The following is a 24,874-nucleotide window of genomic DNA, read 5'->3' as shown; positions in this document are numbered from 1 at the left end:
TCCTCCATGGATTCTTGCTATTTTTTGAGGGAAAAGAGAGAGGAGATCTAGATCCACATTTCCACCAATCACTTTCTCCTCTATGTGAGGGGAACCCCTTGGATCTAGATCTTGGAGTTCTTTGTGTTCTCTTTCTTGTTCTTCCTCTCATTTTCCTCCCTAGCATTAGTTGCTTCGGTGGGATTTGAGAGAGAAGGACTTGGGCACTCCGTGTGCCCTTGCCATTGCATTTGGTGCATCGGTTTGAGTTCTCCACGGTGATACGTGGAAGTTACAAGTTGAGAAGCTTATTACTCTTGGGTGCTTGGTACCCTTGAGCTTGTTCCTCTTGGGTGCTTGGGTGCCCTAGACGCTTGGTGGTGTTCGGAGCTCAATCATTGTGGTCTAAAGCTCCGGGCAAGCGTCGGGGTCTCCAATTAGGTTGTGGAGATTGCCCCGAGCAATTTGACGGGTTCCGGTGACCGCCCCCAAGGGTTGCCAAAGTGTACGGGTTCGGTGACCGCCACCAAGGGTTGCCATTTGTACGGGTTCGGTGACCGCCCTCAAGGGTCCCTTAGTGGAATCACGGCATCTTGCATTGTGCGAGGGCGTGAGGAGATTACGGTGGCTCTAGTGGCTTCTTGGGGAGCATTGTGCCTCCACACCGCTCCAAACGGAGATTAGCATCCGCAAGGGTGTGAACTTTGGGATACATCGTCGTCTCCACGTGCCTCGGTTATCTCTTACCCGAGCCCTTTACTTATGCACTTTACTTTGTGATAGCCATATTGTTTCTTGTCATATTTCTTGCTATCACATAGTTGCTTATCTTGCTTAGCATAATTTGTTGGTGCACATAGGTGAGCCTAGTTGTTTTAGGTTTTGTGCTTGACAAATTAACCGCTAGGTTTATTCCGCATTTGTTCAAGCCTAAACCGTAATTATTTTAAAACGCCTATTCACCCCCCCCCCCTCTAGGCGACATCCACGATCTTTCAACTGGATTTGCAGAAAGATATGTGGCTCCTAAGTTGTCACACCACAAACATGACACACCATGCTGCTTGACTCCCAACTCATTGAGCAATGATTCAACCCAAATGATTTCAATAGTAGCATTTGCTAGTGAATTGTATTCAGCTTCAGTACTTGACCTGGACACTGTGGCTTGTTTTATAGCACTCCAAGAAATGAGATTAGAGCCAAAGAAAACTGCAAAACCTCCAGTTGACTTTCTGTCATCACTGCATCCTGCCCAGTTAGCATCAAAGAAAGCACTAACAAGAGATGAGTTAGAGCATCTGAACTGAAGACCTAAACTCATAGTGTGCTTTATATACCGTACAATTCTTTTAACAATTGTCCAGTGTACAATGGTCTTGTCTGTGTCAGATACTGCAAAGCTCCTACTGCACTCATGTATCTTGTGCTCTCTTCTTTCTTAAGTGGCTCTCCTTCAAAAGCTGAAAGTTTTTCTGAAGAAGACAATGGTGTGGGTGAGGGCTTACAGTCCTTCATCCCCATACGAGCTAGAAGTTCAGTGACATATTTTTCCTGACTCAGTACTATGCCATCTTGAATCTTCTTAACTTCAATACCTAGAAAGAAGTGTAGATCACCAAGGTCCTTCAAAGCAAACTCTGAACTTAGATCAGTCAAAAGAGCATTAGTGGCACTTTGTGAAGAGCTTGCAACTATGATATCATCAACATATATTAACACAAATATAGTTGTATTCGCTTTGTTATAAATGAACAACGATGTATCAGCCTTGGATGCAACAAAAACAAGATACTTTAACTGAGAACTCAACCTTGAATACCATGCCCTTGGTGCCTGTTTCAAGCCATAAAGTGCCTTGTCAAGCTTACACACATAATGAGGTGTTTTCTTACTTTCATACCCAGGTGGTTGTCTCATGTAAACCTCTTCTTTCAGAACACCATGCAAAAACGCGTTCTGAACGTCTAGCTGTCTCAAGCTCTATCCCCTGGACACAGCAATAGCTAGCACAAGCCTAATAGTTGCAGCTTTAACAATAGGACTAAAGGTGTCTTCATAGTCTAAATCATAATGTTGTTTAAAACCTTTTGCAACTAAGCATGCTTTATATCCGTCAGTTGTGCCATCTATCTTTTTCTTAATTCTGTAGACCCACTTACAGTTAATAATATTTTTACCTCATTTTTTAGGTACAAGATGCTAAGTCTTGTTCCTCATGAGAGCTGAGTACTCCTCGTCCATTGCATTTTTCCATCTTGGATCCCCTAATGCATCTTCTAACTTTACCGGTTCTTCTGTGATACATAGCATACCATACGTTATAGTGTCGTCAGTTCTAACCTTTGGATTTCGTATACCCTTCTGAAGCCGAGTCGTGACACGTGAAACCGTAGTTGGAGGCGGCATAGGAGTTGACGCAGCAGGATTAGCCGCAGAGGATCCTGGAGACGCCTCAGATCCGCTTTCCACAGCAAATCCCGATCCAAACCGAGCTGAACGTGTGCAGAACTCGGAGGTGCCGTACGTTCGGTACTTGATCGGTCGGAGCTAGAAGAAGTTCGACTACATCAACCACGTTGTTAAACGCTTCCGCTTACGGTCTACGAGGGTATGTAGACACACTCTCCCCCTCGTTGCTATGCATCTCCATGGATTGATCATTATGTGTGCGTAGAATTTTTTTTGTTTTCCATGCAAAGATTCCCAATTCTTCCACCAGCCGTTGCAGATCTCACCTTGTCGAGGTGGCATCGACCAGTTCATTGCTCAGGCATCCATACTGCCTCATCATCTCGTCTCTAGGGATCCATTTATCCTCCAGTAACTTGGTATCCAGGCCATTGCCAATCCTTTTAATTAGCCCCTGTTTGGAAACGTCTTTTCATTCAACAGTCTCCCTCCATATTTGACTTGGGCGTGATGCCGTGATCCCAAATTTTCTTGCAAAGAAAGTAGTGGTAGGAAAATAGACACTCTTCAGAATACGAGCACTTAAGGACTCCAGATTCTGCAATACGCGGCAGATCTACCTAGCAAGCAGAGATAAATTAAAGAGCTCGAAATCTATAAACCCTAGACCTCCCATACCTTTGGGACGTGTCATATCCTTCCACAAAACTAAATGTGGCTTTCGCTGACCATCTTTACCCCCACCTCCTACCAAAATTTTGTAATTAACATATTAAGATTCTCACATGGTCCTCTTGGGAGTTTGAAGCATGACATAGAGTAAACTGGTACTGCTTAGGTTGCTGCCTTAACCAAAACTTCTTTCCCAGTCGTAGACATGTTTCGTTCATTCCAACCCTAAACTCTGCTCAACAGTCGATCTTTTAAGTATTTGGAAGCACGTTCTTGGATGATCCCACGCTAGATGGCATCCCAAGATATTTTTCATTCGAAGTCTCATCTAGGACTTAAGCAAGCCCTTAATCTATGTCGCAACATTTTCAGAAACTCCTTTGCTGAAATAAGTTGATGACTTGTCATAATTAATCCTTTGCCATGTAGCCAAGCAATAAGTGTTCAACACTAGGCACACCTCAGATGCTCCCACGCCAGTAGCCTTGAAAAACAGTAGGATGTCACCAGCAAATAATGAATGGTTTACATTTACGGAGGCACTTGCAGACCACGGAGATTGGATGAATCTATTTTTGTTTTTAGGACGCACGAAAGGCCATATGCTGACAACAAAGACAAATATGAAGAGATCAGCTCCACCCCCACCCCCAGTCAAATGCCACGAGATGGTTTGAATTCATGAACTTTCTTGCCATTAAACAGTACTGAGAATTTCATCGAGGTTATTATGCTCATAACAATGCTAACCCACCTTTTAATGAAACCCAACTTTAACATAACTGCTTGAATGTAAGCCTATTCAACTCCATCATAAGCTTGCTTCACGGTCATAAAAGGGAGGGGGGGAAAGAGATCTGCCCTTTTACGTGACCTCCTATTTGGCACATAACGCGCCAGAAAGACAACAAGCGCACACCCTAGCTCCCCCAAGTGCCCTTTTGGGCCGACCCAGTGCGGGTAAGGATGCCCGCTATTTTATTTCCTTTTTGTTTTCTGTCCTTCCTTTTCAAAATAATTCAGGATTTCAAAAAGTTCCTATTTTTCTAAAACAAAGCGAATTTGCAAGAAATGTACCAAAATCATAAAATATTCGTGATTTTTTAAAAATATGCTCATGACTATTAAAATGTGTAGAAAATCCTAAAATGTTCAGAATTCAACAATTCATGATTTAAAAAAATCACATGTTCAAAAAAGTGTTCACGATTTTGAAACAAACGTCAAACAAAATTCATGATTTTGAAAATTTTCGTGAATTCAAGAAATGTTCACGAATATAAAACATATGTTTGTGAATACAAGAAAATGTGCATGCATTTTCTAAAAATGTTATCAAAAGTAAAAAATGCTCACGACTTAAAAATTGTTCTCAATTTTTTCTAAAAAAATCATAGCTTCAAAAAAAGGTTCATGAATTCTTACATGTATATGAAAAATTGTTTACCAAATAAAAAATGTGAACTTCAAATATTATTCCCAAATTTTAAAAAATGTTTGCAAATTCACAAAAATGTTCATGAGTTTCCAACAAAATCACAATTTCAAACAATGTTTACAAATTTGTAACGCGGATTCGCAATATGTTCATGATTTTAAAATATTAACATTTTTAAAAATATTCGTTCATTTACAAAAAACGTTCGTGACTTAAAAAATGTTATGAAAAAAATGTTCATGAATTTCTAACATGAATTCACAAAATGTTCATGATTTACAAAATTTCATGAATTTGTAAAGAATGTTCATGAATTTCTAACATGAATTCAAAAAAATATGATTTATAAAATTTTAGGAATTTGTAAATAATTTTCATGAATTTAAAATATGTTCATGATTTAAAAAAATAGATTTTGAATTTTAGAAACCATAATTTCGAAAAATTATCAAAATGTGTAGCATGAAGTCATAAAATGTTCATTATTTAAAAAATACGAATTTGTAAAAAATATGTTCGTTAATTTGAATAAATGTTCACGATTTCAAAAATGCTCGTCGAAGAAGAACTGTACCGGGTCGCTGCAAATATGCAATCTGCCCACAAACGGTTAACCTGTAAAAACAAACAGCTCGCCAAACATATTATTACCAGACCATGCAATCTCAATCCGGCGAGGTTTGTCCTTTCCAAATACATCACGGCAACCTGCTCACTGTTCAAGTCCATAGTTGTTCGTCCATTTTTGGTGCTCGTTCGTCTTCTCTGCATACGCCATCCTGTGATTCTTCGGGCCGTAGTTCGATCAGGATTCGTATCTTTTTCCATATTTCATACGTCCTCCTGGCTCCTGTGCTATAGCTTCCGCCTCATATAATTACTCTCCTCCGCGAGAGCGATGTTCACCCCATCTTGTTCGAACCTCACGATTTCGAATCCCCACAACCCGGTCGATCGCAAGCCGGAGTCCCCAACACCTTGATCGACCGCAAGACAAGCGAAAGCTATATAGGATAATAAGGGAGAGATATCACCATCATCTACTGGTTCACCCACGGCTGGAGGCGGAGAGGGGGGAGGGGGGCCGATGCCCCCAGCCATAGAAGAATCAAGGAACGGATTTGTAAGGGGAATAAAGTAATGAAAATAGAGTCATCTGTACCTCAAAACATGGCCGAGCGGAAGATTGTTTCCCATGCTTTTCCGGTGACTGTCAAGGGCATGAGCGACATCCTCGCCAAGTTTGGCACACCCGCATAGACGTACCATGGCTTCGACTTTACGAACACTAGATGACTCGTTGCGCCAATGGCGCAAAGGCCGAAAGGGAGCCAAGTATTGTGAGAATATTTAGACACCCAAGTCAAAAACCAAGTGTGGCCAACACTCCTGCATCCTCTGCTTGGAAACCGCCTTTTCTCACCGGATCTAACATAGATACATGATTCTTCAAGAGCAAATTTCAGAGAAAGTATAAAACATGAAAGGCTTTAAGTTGTACTATTGAGACCATACCACCATATCTTCATTTAATTTCTTTGGAAACCTAAATGTCTAAGAGGATGGTACATGTGAGAAGCTGTGAATCCACAAAAAAGAAACTAAACTAACTTTCAGACAAACATTTCCAAGTTTGGAAGCCACAAAGAAGCAACCCAGACCTCTCGTTGTAGTGCTTGTACATGTCCTTAATCCTGCATCCACAGCCCATAATTTTTCAACACCTAAATCCACGAAATCCAACTGAAGGAAATCATGGCAGAAACATGCGTCGTGGCTTACGTCTTCGAGAAGGACTTCTTGGCATTCTTGTGCAGGTTGGACACAACAATCCTCGCTGCGAGCTGCAGAAGAACCACACAGGCACCTTCCTTCACCTTGCCCTTTGGGAGGAGGGGGGCAACACTTGCAGCGTCGCAACAAGGCTTGCTCCGAGTGTAGTCATCAATACTTTCCATTATTCAACCGGTACTCAGATGGATAGAACTGAACACTTGACTCAAGACCAATGGTGCTTGCCTTGTCTGTTGAGTAACCTGCGCTTGAAGGCCAACCTATTGCATAATAGCATCCAGAAGAACTTTTGTTGGAATCTTAACGTTTTCCATCGCGGCGTACTGGTGACAGAGAGAAAGACACTGTAAGCAAGTGTTGGAAGCTAGGCTACAAATTGATTATTATGAACTGTACAAATTTGCCACTAAGGTAACACTATATATATAGTCCTTAACCAAATGGAAAAGAAAAAAAGAATGGGAAAACTCGCCTGCATTAGTATGTAGTTGAACAAACGGTATCTCCAAAATTGGCATCATAAACGGCAAAGACCATGATCAGAAGATGATGAATGATCATTTGTTGAACTTTAGTCTGGTACGTAGCAGTGTCAATGTGATGGCCAGATCTTCTCTCAAGTAAGTGAAATCCATGTTTTACTTTATTACTTTATAACTTAGTGCATCCTCTTCCAGTGTCAGAAGATGATGAACTGAGACATAATGTTGTATATGGATAAATAAAAACAAATCAGCCTGTATATACATATAATCTTCTTAATAAAGAATTGCAATAGTTAAACATTAACAAATAAAATTATCTGAACCCATAGTGCCGTGAATAATATGTAAAATTACTGCATTTTTAACTACCGAATCGAGCTGCATGACCTATAAAATTCCTTCCGATGTGGCAAAGTGGTTAGTCTAGTATGCGTACGACATTTGTGTTTAAAGAAAACAATGGGCAAAACTAATCTACTTAACCAAGTTCCAAAATATACACACTGAAATAGAAGCAAGAGCACAAAGAACTGAAAATCACTGATCTGAATACTGATATCCTGGTACACATTGAACGACACAACCGAAGTTTCTTCTCCTCTACATTTAATAAAATAGACGAATGTAGATAGGTGCACTGGGTGAAGTGTGTAACCTACAGTGGCAATACCAGATACAGTCGGCATGAGAAATTAAGAGTCCATTCATCTTGCGCAAAATCCTTTTTTCTTTTTCTTCTCTCTAATGATTCCCAACCTTTAGCTATACTAAGCAAAACATATCTTAAATTTTTGAACCGGTATGTTCATTGAAAGGAACGAAAAACATCTACTACCGAATATTATTAGAGTTAGTCTCTCCAAGTTCAGAACTACTAAATGGCAATGGAAATTATCGATACAATTTTTTTACAGAGCAACATGATGTGCCAGGAAAGCTAAAAGGGGTATTTCACAGAGAATAAATAATGTAAAGACAACGTCGGAGGGAGCTACTGGGTGGGACACTAAAGAACTGAAATATATACACCATCTTTAGAAGGCACTCTTGAGTACGGATTTGCAACAATCAATTCACTAATGAAAGGTTGAACCATCTAAAGGCATACGGAAAAAGAAAACTAACATGTCCAGAGTTCTTCCGTTGTGTGTGTGTGTGCTTGACAGCCTCGTGTGTAGTCTTGCTCTTGCATAAATACGATTCCAGCAATCAATTGCAGAACAGGATTGCTTCCTATAGCTGAATCAACCAGCCATTCCTTCAGGCTGGAGATCGCACCTTCCTTCAAAGTTGCACAAAGTAATGAATATAAGCATTTCAGTATATCAAAGAAATCTGGGGAAAAACTAACTGGAGTGACACACATCAGCACTCATTTTCTTATTTTTACCTACAGGAATAAAATGTTGGTGTGGCATGCAACAAATAAATAAGTAAACTGTTTCAATCAAGTGAAATACATTGCAAGTATATTATCATTTTCTTCAATGGAACTCTGGTAGCTACACCCAAGCTTTCACTTTCCTGGAATGAATAATTACCTTTGATAGGATCAATTACCAATGATCCTTCCAGCCTGCACGTCCCAAATATAAAGCATGCTTGTTTGGTAGCTCCCTCTCAGGCATTAGCTTTGCCAATATATGAGATATCTCAATTTTTTTGCTGCGATGGCAAGAATACATATTTAGATGTCACATCCCTGCAAATTAACAAACCTCATTGACTCATTCTGACGGCAACAGAGCTTGCTGGAAACAGGGTTAGTAGCTGGAGGAATATGATGCGGGGAGAAACACACCAGGGAGGCCACCGGAAGACCGAGTATGGAATTTAGTACAATTCAACAATCAAGTTTGAAGTACAGATCAGTGAATTAACCTTGCAGCTGTGTGAACGTACACAATCAAATCAAAATTAATAACAGAGATATTAGAGCTCAAGATGGGATTTGAGCTGCCCTAAGTAAACCTCTCTCCGCACATGCATTCTTCATGTACAAAACTGCTTGTATATCAAGTATGAACGTACTAACCGTACAATTGAATTAAACAGAAATTTCTCAGCACATGGATCATATTTAGAATTGATGGGCTTGCTCCTTCACAACATGCATCTCTCTCCCTCTCCTTTTATCCCTCTCTTCAAGTGATTTATGCAGGTCAAACTAAATTCTATATAGCAGACGAGAGAACATGATCATGAATTCAAACTTAATATACTACCATGTATTATCCGTAGCACAAACTAAATTTATGGAAACTCCAAAAATGTAGAAAACAGAAAATAAGCACCTATATGCGCTAGAAATATGTTACACGAGGTTTGAGGGATGGAATTAGGAGGGTTTGCATGTGAGTGAATCAGAACATGTTTCTTTTTACAGCAGTCTTAGTTTCTAAACCTTATATTAACCTGCAAAACAGAACATCTAATAATCGAGGTCCATCAAGTTTATTCAAATGGCTTCTTAATTTGGAAGAGGTAATAACATGCAATACCTACAGTAGACATTGTATCTCGGACTATGAAAGTAGAATTCAAGCATTGCACATCGCCATTGTACCAGGGACTTAATTGTTGCTACCATTACTGTAGTTCTTGCTTATGTTTGCCAACAGGCATCGCAGGACAATAGGAGGTCCCCATTACTTACTTAATTGTTGCTACCATTACTGTAGTTCACTGTAAATCGATCAATCTCATATTAGCATATTATGAGCATATCAGTCTAGTTCAGTGGCGTTTTCCTGTTTCTTGAGGAATCTATTTCATTTGCCATACAAAAGAAAAACTACACCTGACCTCAGAGCAAACAAAAGGTAAGAGACTAAAATTTGTAGGGATTAGATATCAATATACAAAAGAAAATATCTGAAACCCAAATATAACAGTGCAGCAGTAGACAACTAAAACGAAGAATATGATATGTGCATAATTTGACAAAGAATCTTTGTTAAAAAATCCTAAACTAAAGCAAATCGCCTTCCTGGGTTGTTTGTATTGTGGAAGGGAGAACTAAAATTGCTAGTGCAAATAATAAATAATTATCTAACATTAACATATTATTCTGTGCAAACTGTATAGAGAACAGAACTAAAAACTAATTGAAGATGCATAGGTAATGAAAATTTATTTCAAAGTCACATGGGGGATCAAATCTAGAACCACATTTAGTTCCCAGATATTGGATGAAGTAAATAAAAATAAGAAAATGTTGGATATTCCAAACTCCTATACATGCCTGTTGATGTAGTTTGCGAGTCCAAGTTGTAGCCGGTGTTAGGATGCCTAGTTGGCAAGTCCTAATATATGCAATCTGCAACTATAAATAAAAGAAAATTTACCTATATAAATCCTAGTCACTGAGAAAAATAATCTGGTGTTCAGACATGTTGTGATGCATAGGAACAATTGAATCAAGAGTATGTGCATGTTTCATTTCGCCCAAGGCCATTGGCCAGCAGGAATTAGCAATTGGTCAAACGTACGTGCATGTTCCATCGTCAAAAAAGTCTACTTAGGCAACGATCTGACATACGACAAGCAGCACACACCTAACACGGAGTCGCAATCCCTGATGAAATTTAGAGCAGAAATTATAAGGGAGCAGTCTGTATGAATTTGGTACGGAGGTTCCTTTACCTGATGTGTGTTGTGCTGAACCAGAACAATCAATCAGTTGATCTAGTAGCTAGCTTGTACACGGGTTGGCAAAAGGCATGGGCAAGCAGAAAATCTATTGGGTGTATGACAACTCATCTACTTAGGCAACTGATCTGATCTACTCAAGTCGGCATGTGGCGCACAACTAATAGATTTTATACATATACATCAGAATTTCTAGCAGAAATAGTAACGGAGCAGTCCACATACAGTTTTGTTGTGGATCTTCCTTTGCTTTGCTGGCGTCGCAATCCCTGATGAAATTTGATGGAAATGGTGATCAGTTAATTAATGGTTTTGGCAAGGAAGGCTTGCACTCGTCTTCCAAGCATGTACTGGACGCGAGAAAAAAGAGGTGACATGAGGGCACCTTGGTCAGAGGGGGCGCCACCATGGTTGCAGCGGTGTTCAGCTCCATGTCGTCAAGCAGCGGTGAAGATTGGTGGGGTTGGGATGGAGCGTCATTGGTCGAGGAGTCGACACCGGAGCGCAGCTACATCCCCCGAGGAGGCCGACCAAGTCCAGGAACCAGGCCTAGGGTTTGCAAGCAACAGCATCTGCAGCACAAATGGAAAGAACAAATCAGGCATAGAAATGCATGAAAATATATTAGGTAACTAATGGCAGCTCATATAGTTAGAGTTGAAATGTTACCTGCCAAATTTGTAATCCTGAATACCTCCGGTGAGTCTGACAATTTACAGTTACACTGAATCTCTTGAAAACTGTTCTCTTTCCTGGAACATTTAAATCTCGTTAATTGGCTGAAAAGACAGAACAACATGATGATGCAAAAGACCAAAATAGAACATTTTCTGAAGAAGAAATGGTAATGTGGTTCAATTTCCAGAAGAAACATGGAGATTGCAAGGCTGGTTTGAAGAAACTAAGGCTCAATGATCTATGGAACTTTAATGATGGTGAAGAATCTAAACTGAAATAGCATACCATACACACAAACAATCACAAAGAGATCATTTACCAACGTCATGTATTTACCAGTAACCACAAATTATGAAATCAACGTCAGAGCGAGGCCAAAATTTTCACAAGCTAGGGAAATAATACTCTTCACCAAAACCTTGCCATAACTTATTCCTCTTATTTCTTTCTCAGAGCTACACATTGCAAAAATAAAAGAAAGGTTCGTGAAAGGGAGGAGTGGGCAGGCATATGAGAAATGAGCATTTGCAGGCATTTTCTTACTCCGTGAGAGTTGCTACCAAGCCCTTCGACATCTGGTCGACCATGACCGCCTGAGTTTGGAACACCGTGTCAGGTTCTTGTGCTCTAACCCCGTGACCTGCCAGAAGGCGACGCCACCGAAGTCAAGCACTGCCTACCAGAACACCAAAATTATAATGTGAGATGACAGGACATGAGACCAAAAAATAGAATCATGATAAGTAGTGAAGTACCTAATATCTGTAAAAATCCATCACTTCAAAATAAGATCATGATAAGTAGTTCACAGTAAAAGTTAGACCCTTTCAAACAAAAGACCAGGTTTTTAACGAAAGGCTATCCCTTCATATCTTTGGAATGTCCCCTGAAAATAGAAAATAGAGAATGTGAGTTATTGTCAATTCATATTGGCAACATACAACGCCAGTGAAACCAATGAAGAAGATCAATTGCCCTTTACAAGCTCTGTAATCCAAAAACATTATCACAAGATGGAGTAACTTGTGGTTGGTGGCATCGACGCCGGTGAAGCATGAAAGGAAGCAATAGCCATATCAACATGTCTATTAAAAGCAGCAGACCTAATTATGCACATATTATTTCCTTGAAGCATCACATCCTTACAATTAATCTTCATATAGAGTTATTTTCTGTAGTAAGCCAGAATATGCACCCCTCTTCTTACATCTGTATCTACCACCTCTCGATCGACCATCAACCAAAATTGGTAAAAAAAAAGGTAGATTGAGCACATTGCACACCAAGAAACATAAACTAAAGTGTGGATTGAGCAGAAAAATCAAAAAACAAGCAGGAAAGAGTTACCTTCCTGGGATAGCAGTTGAGTACCACACAAAAGGCCACCTCTTCAAACAGGAAAGGGTTCGTGGGGAAGACGCAGTCTGCGCGGTCTCGCTCCTGCCCGCGCTACCTGCCTTTTTGGCCCGCTGAAAATACTAAAATGCCCTCGGCGGGGCACAAAATTTACAAGCGGTGGCAGCAGTGATTTAGGGGCGACGTCTAGGTTGAGTGCTTCCTCGGAACTACTGATACAGAATTGAAAAAGAAAGAATGGAAAATGCCTTATTAGAAACACATGGATACCCCCAGTTTATAGAAGGATAGTAGCATGGAGATGAGTTCATAGACATGGTACTCTAGGAGGCTTTATATGTTAGATAAGCATAAGCATGCTCATCTCCCCAACCAGGACGACGACGACTCCAACCAAGCATGTCCAGCTCTCTAAGGAGCCATGGCTGACAAATATATGATTGTACACTAACTCAAATAATTAGCAATAAATAAAATATCACAACTAAGGTGGAAATACGAAGAGAGACAACCCGAGAAATTTTTTCAGGTGCAGCACACACCTGAAACCAGACGGAACATGCCATGCAACCCCCACCACCACCTTCAGAAAATCCATAATAATCCTAATGTATGACCAAAAAGAGAAAAAAATTGGGAAGGTTATCCAAGGTACTGTATTGATGATTGCATTAGAAAAAATAAGAAAAAGATGTACTTCTATGTGGCACAGTAAATGGTGCCGAGCAAATAAACTGTACATTTAGCTTTCCTGTTCGACCACATAGAAAATAGGACAGCCCAAAACCGAAGTACTAAATTAGTCTCTATGTGTGAAGGATGGAAGCTATATTCTGTTTAGTGATAGATTATCCATCAAAGCAAAAGTAATTCAAGATTTTCAATGGTATTCCAAAAATACAGATGAATAAGACTCGATATTAAGTATACAAGACTTTGTCCTTTCTGTACATACCAATAAGAAAAGCTAGAGAAATTTAAAAAAATCATCTCATACTACATTTCCTGCCGGTGAGCTTGTCAATCAAGCTGAGGTGAAAAAATTATTCAGAGGTCCACCAGGCAGTAACCCATAATGCTTTTTTTATAGCTAGCAAAGTGAACCATATAGTAGATGGGAAACAATATAATAAAGGCCAAATAAAGCAATAATCCACTCATTATGTCAAAGCCAAAAAGAATAAATAAATAGGATGTAAAAAACCAAATTAAAAACAGAGAAAAGAACAACAAATAGAAAATGGGAGGAGATAGAACAAGCAAATCTAAATCTAAGAAAATGAGAGCATACCAGGCAAAGTGAGAGTAGAGCAAATGTGCGCAGAAAAATAAAAAAACAGAAGGGGAGTTGAAATACCCACGGATGGGTTGGAGACGGCAAGGTCATCGAGAAGTACGCCTAGCTCTCGCGAAATGTGAAAAAATTGGAAGCATGAGCATCAAATCAGGTATTTCTACTTGCTCCCAAGCTGAAAACCAAAACATCCAGAAAACTATAAATTAATTGAGCAGGACAACTTCATCTCAAATTAGATGTTTGACATATATCCTGTTTTTGACATGACTAACTGCTAAAAGATCATCATGTTCGCATAGTACAAAATCAGTTTATGGCAATATAACAGATCAAGTGCCTAAAATAATTAGCTTGGATCATCTTCGGCAATATTCCAACAAATAAGGTTATGACCATTCCTTATCACCCATAGCACAAACCCTCTGACTTTCAACTCAGCTACAAGATCACCCCATGAACCTTCTGATCTCTTGGGAACATCATATTTAAAGAGAGTTTATTAATTAACTACATAAAGCATAGGTATGGTAGCACATGGAAAGTAAAACCAGAGACAAACTTTAATACTTTCACCAAAGCATGGCAAGATATACGTTTGTTTAGCTACAACTACTTGATTATATACTAAGAGACTACAAATCAAACATGTCAGTAAATCAGGAGTAAGAACACCATAAAAATATCTTGGCAAACAATTAATAATTGGAGATGGGAAATAAACCAAGCCGAGGTACTTGTACAATCGTTCAAGTAAATCCATGGAAGGTAAATGCCATATTCTTTTATGTTCTAGAAGTGGGTAAATCAAGTTTAGATCATTTGGCAACAAAACTGACATCTGAAGCATATTATTGATAAACACAACCCACACTCTGTTTTCAAGAATCATACAAAAGCAATCAAAATAGAAGGCTGGGTAACTAAAACAACTTTGATTAAAGCTTTCACACTACAACCAGGATGGCTTTTTTTAAACCCGCCCATAACATGCATGGCATGAATCAATATTTGCTCGACAAAAAATGTATAATACATCTACCATCACATTAAGAATTACATTCATAGATTAAAAAGGAAAAATCGAGAATCACTGAATACTTGTTAAATACACATGATAGGGAAATATAGAGGCCAAGAATACCTGCTAAAGCATTGAATTCCACCAAAAATGTCCGCGACAGATAAAATAGCTCTCCAGATTCAGGTGAAATGCACATTCATAAAAACGCCTCCGCATATTTGTTGTCAAACAATGGTTTGCCTAAAAATAGTATGCCATACACATTTGTCAGTAGATCAATCGGAATTTTGTTTCTATGAGAAATAAATCACTCACATTAGCACAAACAAAATGAAAGAATTAATCTCACTTGGAGCCTGGGCCATAGAAACTGAAACAATGCTTGAGCTAGAAAACATAACACTAAATTGGACAGCAGCAGTTCCTTCTAAAGTAGTGTGGGCCATCTTTTGTGGAGATAAAACCCGAGCATAAACAACACACGAACAAACTCTAGCCTTATGGTGACACACGAATCAGAAATTAAAAATGTGAGGATACAGGGAGGAAGATGGTTGAGACACAAGCACCTTAACCTGCAGGTCGACATCTCGAGAGCTGAAGGAAGAGGAGGGAACCGTGGCAGAGAAGAGAGGCGGCCATATCCTTGCTCCTGCTGCTCCGGCCAGCGCACGACCTCTAACTCCTTGCAACACCCCTGCAGCCGGCAGCTTCATCCATGAGACAAAGGGATGAAAAGAAGCCAGTGAGGACAGGGGATAGATAGAGGAACATTTAGTTGCGGCTTCACTAATCAAAAAAGGGGAGTACATAAAGGAAAGAGGACGAACCTGCATGGGTAGGTATGAAAGACGATGAGCCGGCGGCACTCCTTCCGGTGATCCTCTCCCGACCGCCGTCGCCCCCCTCCTCTCCTTTCTCCTCTCTCTTTCTCTCTCCTCTCCTCTCCTTCCTTCTCTCTCTCCCTCTCCCTCCCCCTCTCATCTTCTCTCTCCCGCAGATCAAATCGAGCGGCGCCGCCGCCGCCCTTTGCCTGCAGGTCGTCACGCTCCTTCCGGTGACCCTCTCTCATCCGCCACCACACCTCCCTCTCCTCTTTCCTCTCTCTTTCTCCCTCCTCTCCTTCCTTGTCTTCAGCAGATCGGATCGAGCGCCCTCGTCGTCTCCCTTTGCCGCCAGATCTTTGCCGCCGCTGGAGAGAACAGTGAAGGGGAGGAAGAGGCGGCGCGGTGGGGAGCATAAGGGAGGAGGCGGCAGCGCGGTGGAGAGCAGGGCAGAAGGGGAGGAGGCGGCGGCGCCGTGGAGAGGGAGGGGAGCGGGGCTGGATTGGCTGCTCGAAGACGCACGGGATTGGTGGTGTTTTCACCTCGCAGCTCGATCCATCCGCACTGGGCCTAGCCCACGAGCGACCCGCCTCTCCTTTTCGTCGACAGAAGCGCGCATCGACCCTGTCGCTGCGAGCCTGGCCCGCGCGCAAGCCTAGCCCACCCGTCAGCTGCTCCTACCTCGATCACGTGGCGTACAAAATAACGAGCGACCCGATCTTTACCAGCGCGACGGAAAGTACATTTACCAGGGCCAACGAGGCGAACCGTGCGGGCAGGATGAATCTGAATCCGCGATGGCGCTGGATGGGCAGGTACTCTAGCAGCTTTTATATGTTAGATATGCATGCATGGCAGGGAGAATGTAAGTTTGCTCTGCAATCTCCTCATCTCTTCCTGATTATATTCTCTCTACAACACGTCGGCCAGGCCCAGCCCATCATAAAGGATTTTACGTAAAATTTACGACTAGTTCTCGTACAGACGCGAAACGCATGCTTGTTGAAAGTATGATACTTTTTTTGCGGGTTAAAGTATGATACTTTGCACGTGGAACAACTAGAGAAAAATATTAAAACATAACATATTTAATTTGAGGCCATAGTTATAGGATATCTTGGCTCACAGGAATTATCGTTGATGGCAGAAGAGATCCTTTGCTTTACTTTATTCAGAACTTTTGTTTTCGCCTTTTATTTTAGGATCAACTTTTGTTTTGTCCATATGGTCCATGGCGCCTCAACTATGATAGTCCTCCGCAAACTCCAAATTTGAGCAGCAATTCCTTGATATTCTGTGTCGTTGTACTATTGGTGATTCTTACATCCATGCCTTCAACTTTTTTGACTACCTACACGGGACAACATAGAACCTTTTTTTTTTAAGAAGAAGAAATGGAAATGCTAATATTACCACTGTTGACCGGTTCGCCCATGACCAGAGGAAGTGATAAAATGCAGTCATAAATGTAAGCCTAGAACGCGGGCCAATGTAGAGAAATTACACATCAAAGCAATAATTTGATGTAACACAAGGTGGCCGGACTCATTTTCGCAGGGGAGAACGAGCCGGAATCACAAAAAGGGGCTTGGGAGGGAGTTCTAAGTCGACGCCATGGCAATGTGGGAGAGTGAAAAACGACATTGTGTCGAGCTGGCCTGATGATGAACGGCACGAAACAGAGGGCCGATAGGGACGATGACGGGGACATGACGTGGCCACCAAGCAAGCAAGCTTCTGAAGCCGCGAGGCCCATACTCGTACCATGTCATCATCATCGTGGGCCACAAGAGACAAGTGGCCGTTGTTCAAAGAAGAAAGGACAAGTGACCATGGTGGCATACATTATCCTTTCCTTCTTTTTGCGAAGGAAAAAGTCCAAAATAAACCTTGAATTTGTAGATGAAAGATAAATCGAATCCTAAATTTTAAATCCCTGAAATCAGCACACCGAACTCTCTGACCCCGATCTATTTTAAACCTTGAGCGCATTGCCAAACAAGGATAGTTGACGTGGCACCTACGCACGACTTAAAAATACCCGAGTTTTTTCACGTAACATGGGACTTTAAAATACCAAGAAAGAGAGACAGCTGGGGATCGTACTTGCAACCTCGGGTCGCAAAACTACACATGGTAGCCACTCTAACAGATAGCTATTCTTGACAAATTAGAAGCAGGAATGTACTTAACAACATAACTCGACATCCAGCTTTGAAAATTTTCCGACATTTTTCGATACATTTTTCTGGTATCAACAATTTTGAACTCCGAAATTTTTTATGGATATTCTGGAATTATGAACCTTTTTTAAAAAACACCAACAAATTTGAAAACGTGAACCATTTTTTAAATCTCCAAAAAAATTTAAGTGTGAACCCTTTTTGAAAAAAAAATTGAAACATAAACAAAATTTTAAAGTGTGAACACCTTTTGAGAAAACAAACAATTTTGAAACTTGAACAAAAATTTTAAGTGCGAACAAATTTCCCATTTTTAGAAAATCTAGAAAGTGTTTGCACATTTAAATTTTGTTCAGGTTCCAAAATTTGTTAGGTTTTTCAATTTTTTGTTCATATTTTCAAAAAAAAATTGCACTTGAAAACATCTTCGGGTATTTTAGGAATGTTTCATGTTTTCAAAATTTCTTTGTGTTTGTCACAAAATGTCAGTAATCCCAAAAAATATTCCCCTTTTGCAAAAATGTTTGAAATTTTCAAATTAGTTTTCTCATTTAATAATATTTTTATTTGAAAATTCTTGTCAAATTTCAAGAAAATATTTCGATTTATTATAAAATAATCAAATGTCAGTGGTACTGTGTGTTGTTAAATAGTTGTGCGCTTGTCTTTACGCAAGCAAAAGTCGTCTGTTGGAGTGGCTGGTTATATCATCTTGGAAGCGTCAAGTCTCCACATCGAATCCCATGAGGTTAAGTTTTCTTTTGGATATTTTTAGTTGCGCATTACAATAAAAAAAACATGCTTCATGCCAGGTGTCTCTGGGCATAGCCTTAGCAGCCACATCGACAATCCCCTTCAAAATACTCTCAAGGTTCACAATAGACCGGGATTGAATAGTCTGGTGTGCTGATCTCAGGGATTTAAAGTTCAGGGTTTGATTTAACTTTCGTGCATGAGTTCAAGATTTATTTTGGGCTTTTTTTCCCTTCAATTTAGCTGTATTATTTATTAACTTAAAACAGCATTACATCGTCCACGAGCTTATCGACCAAGATGGTGGCTTGGAGGCTCATCCGTCCACACAAGCAGTCTTATCACAATAACTATAGTTAGCCAGCATATGAGTCACTCGCAAAAAGAAAAAAAAGCTAGCAAGATTTATCATCACAATAACTATAGTGTCTCGCCGGCCCGAGACAGACCCAACCCGACCCACGCGTCCCCCCGGCCCGGAAGTCCGCGGTCGCCTTGTCGCGTGCCGGCCGCGCTTCCTCTCCTCTCCTCTCCCCATCACCGCGCTGTGCCCACCACACGACCCCTCTCCTTCTCTCCCCCCACCGCACGGACGGAGCCAAGCAGAAGCAGCCAGGCGAGCAGCTCTCCGACGACTCGGCGAGGTAACCACCCCCCAGCGACCCTCTCCTCGAATAGTTCCCGGCGCTGTAGGCCGGCGTAGCCTCGTCGCCCGACGCGCTAGGATTTGGGCGGGATCTGGCGTCGGGGCGCCGGACGAGGATCGCGGGCGCAGGGCGCTCAGCTCCGCCTGCCCGGGGCAGGCGCGGATCTGGGCTCCCATGCCCTCGGATCCAATTCGATTAGGCGCCCGCGGCCCAGGCGGATTTGGGAAGAATCTGCCTCCCCCCCGCCCAGTTGCTGGCAGGGGTGGGTATCCCGGAAGGCATGTGGTTGTCCGATTCCGGTGGTTGCGCAGATCCCTCGCCGGTCGGGCGTGGTTGCTGACTGCTTTGTCACATTTGATCTGGGATCTTGGGTGCTGCACGATTTTTTCATGCCTGGTCTGGTCTGGGACTCCAGCTCATGCATGATCAGCACGGATATCCCCCATGGCAGCGGAACAGGGAGCAACGGGTATTCGGATATCTTTCGTGCTATAGATGTATTTCGAGAAGAATGTGACAAATGTATTGGCATATGATCTTATATGCAACTGTCATGCAGGATTGAGTAGCCACTGACATAGCAAACTATGTGCATAGTAAGAAACTGATAATAATCGGCTGTTTCTGTCTGGCACGAATCATGCCTAAAGCACACAGCAACAATAGCGACCAGCCTTGTATATTAACGGCGACTCTGGTCCTTGGACTGAACCATTGATAATAGATCGTCCTGCCTTGTATGCGGTTTGTTTGGGTAGGTGCTGAGTTTTTTCAGTTACCCTAGTGATAATATGTGACCTGATTCTTATAGTTATTTATTAGTCCACACACGTGTATGAGTTTCCTGCTCATCAGTTACGCTTCTCTGGAACTACCTTTAGTACATTACGATGCATCTATTTGGTTTCCTGAATCTCACCCTGGATGAATCACCTTTCTGTTCTGTAGTTAATGTTTATTTTATATGGCTTCTCCCAGGATGGAAATGCTCTTCAGCAGCCTTTTCTGCGACTCAGCATCATCGGAGAACTTTTCTGGCCATCCCGGTGTTGAGAGATGCCCATTCCTGAGGAACATCAATGGAGCTACAACCTTTTCATTTTCTTCTGCTTTGCCTGTAGCTGTAAGATCTGCCTCTTATGTTGTTTTGTGATTACAGTGACCAAAGGTTGTGCAGTTTTCCTTGACAGCATGTGTTGTTCTGCAGACCCGAGGAGGCAAGGGTCCAATCTTTGAGGATGGACCAGGCTTTGAGTCGGCATTCAAGCTTTTCCATGGACAGGATGGGATAGTTCCCCTTTCAGGAAGATCATATGTGCCTGATGAGAACCGCAGTGAGAGCACTGATGTCAAGCCCGAACCTGCTCTTCCCTTTAATCCATTGGCTGCTAGAGCCGCTACCATAAGTCTATCAGCATTTGGACCATTCGGGTTTAACTTCTTTAATGGCAAGGGCAAAAAGCAGAACAAGAAGCCTAACAATCTAGACCAGTCACACAAGAAGCCCAGCAAGCCAGATCAGAATTCCATGAAAGTAATGCCTCTGTTTTTTCTTCATTCTCCATCTTAATTTGCAATTGTCGAGTGATTTCTTACTGTTTAACTGTCCTGCAAATAAGAAACCTTGAGCCACATGACACACAGCTTTACTGTAATAGAAATGTAAAATGTTATTACTCCCTCGAGGGAGCAGTTGATTTAGAAATAGCAAGGAACTTTTTAATACAGCATAAAAGCCAAGTTCTGATCGGCTAACTCTTCACTTCATTAACCACATTCAGATAGTATTAATATTGTATAAACAAAGGAAAAACAACCTCTCATTTGGTATTCTATGTAATATTAGTTACGCTCTGCACATGTCATCCTTTGTGCTCCATTACTTCCACTTCCATCTAAACTGTTTCTCCGTGCTAACTGTGACTTACAATGCATTGTTTTCTCCCAAGTTCCAATTTCATGATTATTGTTTGTAACAAATGTGCTTTTTTCTTTTCTTGTAAGTGAATAATTATCATTCCTTTTCCATATTTAGCATCTTTCGGTAATCAAGTGCTAGAGCTGATCAGAAAGGCAATACTGCGTAACCAAGATTTTGCTCATGTTCCAACTAGTTTACTCATGTTCCCCTCTGTATTCTTTTCAGCAAAAAGGAGGCAACCCACCGTCCCACGAGGCAATGAGTGATGAATGGCTAGAAAATGGACAGTGCCCACTAGCTCGGTCTTACCGGGCAATGAGTGGCGTTCTGCCCCTTGTTGCCAAGGTACTACAGCCACCAGCTGGTATGAAGCTGAAGTGCCCGCCTGCGATTGTTGCTGCACGAGCAGCCCTTGCACGCACAACCCTCGTGAAGTCCCTCCGTCCCCAGCCCCTGCCTGCAAAGATGGTAGCCATCGCAATGCTCGGGATGGCAGCGAATGTCCCTCTAGGGGTGTGGCGCGAGCACACCAAGAAATTCTCCCCCCAGTGGTTCGCTGCCGTGCACGCCGCCGTTCCGTTCATCGCGATGCTGAGGAAGTCTGTCAACATGCCCAGGACCGCGATGGTGTTCACCATAGCAGCCTCCATCCTCGGGCAGACCATCGGGTCTAGGGCCGAGCGCATCCGCCTGAAGACTCTGGCTGCAAAGGGCACCGCCGGCCCCGCCACCGCAGTCACTGTCATGTATCCAGACAAGAGCGGCAGCTGCAGCGACGCCGAGGGCAAGGCGTGGGATCCTCTTGCGCTGAAGATGCCTGGCTCTGCTAACGCCGGTGCTCCTGCACCAACCCCTAGCATGTGCTTTTAGCCGCGGAATTTAGCGGCCAGGTACCGATTTCTATTTATCGTGTATGTAATTGCCTTGCCTGTCCCTAGAAAGCAGAGCTGTTTGTGATGTTTTCTGGGATGAGACAAGTGGAATAAGGTGCTATAGTACCATGTCATGGTGTGTCGTCAGTCTATGCATCTGTAATCTGATGCTAATATATACTCGTATTACACAGAAACAATTATATTGTGGTTGTCCTTCAAGCAATTTGTTATGCTGTGTCTGAAACCTTGGTTGTTACAGAATAAAGCTTCCTCCCTATATGTATATATATACACACACAAGATGTGTTTTAACAGTGCAAATTCAAGCCTTGACTGTACGCTTCTTCTACAACATTTTTTCTTGCTAATGGTTACAAAGGCACAATCGTGAGAATAATTTGCTACCACAAGAAAGTAATTTCGAACACAAGGCCTTTGATATAAGTTCTGTACAAGCAGTGTGTGGATGTCGACAGTCCAGTAGTATCACATATAGATGATGTAAAATACATCATCAAATTGTGGTTCTTCGAGTAAAATTTACATCACCTAAAATTGGTTTTTTACATAACTCCAATAGATGATGATGATGTAAAATAGCACACTTTTGGAGCACTTGGTAATAGCATTTGGTGATGCAATTTTTGCTCCAGCCGCGTGGCCCCCTGGTGATATAAAATTTGCTCGAGAGCATCTTGGTGCCTTAATACCATTTTACATCACGCCTTATCCCGGGTAAAAATATTTGCATCTTACATCATCTATTGAGCAGCGTTTTTGCCATCACATGATATTGGAGATGCTCTTGAAGATGGAAAATAATTAACCGGTAACACTATGAAAGTACAAAGGTGAGCATGGTTCCACGTGCACCCATCATCCATTCTAAATAGTACTCCCTCCGTCCCATAATATAAGAACGTTTTTGACAGACAGGGGTAGTAAAATTTTAAAAACAGTAAAGAATTTAAACAATTTTAATAATATTGTAGGTTACGAAACTTGGTCGAATGTTATACTCACATGTGAAATATCACAAAAAAAAGACACCTGTGATACTCTTAGTGAAGAAAACATAATCATACCTTCAAAACCACATATGTCATTTCTTCGTGAAACTTCACACGTAACTAGGGGTATAAAAAAATTCAGAATCATTTGAACTTCTAGCTTTTTTCTTTCGATTTTATTATTTATATGGGCGCATGTGGAACCAAGTTCCCAAAATCCATTGTCCCTAAAACTAAAGGTAAATAATATTTTGTCTACTTTTTTATGAGAGAGAAATATTTTGTCTATTACGTTTTTTTGTCTATTAAGTTTTAAATGAACAAACGGCTTGTGTAAACCAAACGAGGAAGCCTCCCAAGCTGGGCCCAGTCGCATAGAGAGGAATGGGAACGGAAACGGCCTGCCAAGTGGGACCCAGGCGCATAGACAGAAGGGGGCTCCCGCCTCCCGCCATTTCCATCCCCTCGCCACGGCGCCTTCCCGCGCAGACCCCGGCGCCAAGTTATTTTTACCGCCATTTTCTTGGCGCCAACCCCGCTCCCGGCTCAGTTTCCCGCCACGCGCGCCTCCCTCCCACCTATAAACCCCCTCACCGGGCCCTCTCTCTCTCAACCATCCCCATCCCCTCCGCCGCAATCCTCCCTCCTCACCTTCATCCAGATCCACAGAGCTAGACCGAGCCAGAGAGATCGTCGGATCAACAGTTCGAGAAAGGAGAGTTCAGCCGGATCTCAATCACCATGGTGGTCGCGCTCGGTCCCGGCAGGTTCTACGGCGGCGGGCTCCCGCGCCCGCGCGTCTTCCCCGGCGACCGCGTCGACCCGCCGGCGCCCGTCACCGACGCGCTCCTCTGCTGGGCGCGCGACGCGCACTGGTCCATGGGCGGGCTCGGCGCCAAGCGCCTCCGCCTGCAGGGCCGCATCGAGGGCAACCTCGTCAAGCTCCGCCGCACCGCGCGCCGCGACGCCAGGGTCTCCGCCAAGTCCAAGGTCCGCGCCGCGGGGCACGGGCCCGCCCCTGCCACTCTCGACGACGCGCTCGGCTCCGACGACGACGATTCGGAGGACGAGGCGGAGGTCGCGGCCCAGGAGAAGGCGATGCGGCGCGAGGTCGTTGATGACGACGAGGACTCCGAGTCGGAGGGCGAGGGGGTGCCGCTCGTCACCATCGCCGCCGCCGCCAAGAGGAAGCGCGTCAGGAAGCTCTCCGACGAGTTCGACCGCATTGCCGCCGCGCAGCTGGAGGGCGGCGGGAAGAAGAAGCCCGCGGCGGCGGCTCCGGCCAAGGCCCTGCTGAGGAAGAAGGCAGTCGCTGCGGCTGCTCCTGCCCCGGCCACTGAGGCGCCGGCGAAGAAGTCGTTGAAGAGGAAGGCGGTGGCGCCGGCTGCTGGTGCTGTGGCGAGGACGTCGCCGAAGAGGAAGACCGCTGAGGCGCCGGCGGCAAGGAGGACGTCGCCGAGGTCGAAGCACTGATGGATAGGTGCCCGTTTCCATTTGCAATCCCTGTTCTTGGCTCTACCGGTTGTGGTGTGATCTCGGAGAGGCAGCATGCCGTGTGTTCGTTGAAATGCTTGAATGCAATCTGTCATGCTTCTTTCTGTATATGATTCAAATCCCTCAAATGTCTCTGGTAAACTCTGAATTATCTTGAAATAATTGTTCCTGCACTGAGATCTGAAAGTTTTCCTCAAATAACAGTTGATGTATTGAGGCGTGGTCTGGAGATGCGATTACTGAGATCTGAAATTCCAGCGTCCATGTTTTCTATATCTGAATCGAATTCCTTAAGAATTGTCTGATCAACCCTGAACATAGTCTGTTCCCATACTGTGATCTTAAGTAAAACACTGAAATAATTTAGTAGTTTCAGTACTGAGA

The 24,874-nt window shown here is 42.7% G+C and overlaps 2 protein-coding genes and 2 long non-coding RNA genes across 5 annotated transcripts; 2 read left to right on the top strand and 2 right to left on the bottom strand.

The window, feature by feature from the left end:
- Positions 1-6,004: 6,004 nt before the first annotated feature.
- LOC119331516 lies at positions 6,005-6,615 on the bottom strand. Its single transcript, XR_005160543.1, has 2 exons — positions 6,284-6,615; positions 6,005-6,195 (listed from the first exon to the last, which is right to left on the bottom strand). It is a non-coding gene; the product is annotated as an uncharacterized LOC119331516 (long non-coding RNA).
- A 158-nt stretch (positions 6,616-6,773) lies between these two features.
- Positions 6,774-16,266, bottom strand: LOC119331515. Its single transcript, XR_005160542.1, has 15 exons — positions 15,614-16,266; positions 15,353-15,493; positions 14,904-15,023; positions 13,827-13,934; positions 13,008-13,070; positions 12,788-12,890; positions 12,457-12,677; positions 11,865-11,995; positions 11,653-11,785; positions 11,101-11,183; positions 10,817-11,003; positions 8,582-10,700; positions 8,322-8,482; positions 7,906-8,062; positions 6,774-6,989 (listed from the first exon to the last, which is right to left on the bottom strand). It is a non-coding gene; the product is annotated as an uncharacterized LOC119331515 (long non-coding RNA).
- Positions 16,267-19,031: 2,765 nt separating this feature from the next.
- Positions 19,032-22,269, top strand: LOC119328704. 2 transcript variants are annotated; one of them, XM_037601678.1, is made up of 5 exons: positions 19,032-19,187; positions 20,169-20,313; positions 20,398-20,724; positions 21,337-21,997; positions 22,029-22,269. In XM_037601678.1, the coding sequence occupies exons 2-4, from the start codon at positions 20,170-20,172 to the stop codon at positions 21,979-21,981; spliced, it is 1,116 nt and encodes a 371-aa protein (XP_037457575.1). In that variant the 5' UTR covers positions 19,032-19,187; position 20,169; the 3' UTR covers positions 21,982-21,997; positions 22,029-22,269. The 2 variants fall into 2 exon arrangements, with proteins under 2 accessions (XP_037457575.1, XP_037457574.1); XM_037601677.1 differs by having other exon boundaries at positions 21,337-22,269.
- A 1,326-nt stretch (positions 22,270-23,595) lies between these two features.
- LOC119334290 (60S ribosomal protein L22-like) lies at positions 23,596-24,691 on the top strand. The gene has a single exon (XM_037606884.1). The coding sequence runs from the start codon at positions 23,738-23,740 to the stop codon at positions 24,467-24,469; it is 732 nt and encodes a 243-aa protein (XP_037462781.1). The 5' UTR covers positions 23,596-23,737; the 3' UTR covers positions 24,470-24,691.
- The last annotated feature ends 183 nt before the right edge of the window (positions 24,692-24,874 follow it).

This window comes from Triticum dicoccoides, chromosome 7A (assembly GCF_002162155.2).
Source record: "Triticum dicoccoides isolate Atlit2015 ecotype Zavitan chromosome 7A, WEW_v2.0, whole genome shotgun sequence".
Classification (NCBI taxonomy): domain Eukaryota; kingdom Viridiplantae; phylum Streptophyta; class Magnoliopsida; order Poales; family Poaceae; genus Triticum; species Triticum dicoccoides.
Note: the sequence above shows the minus strand (reverse complement) of the source record. Positions and strands in the feature narration are given on the sequence as shown.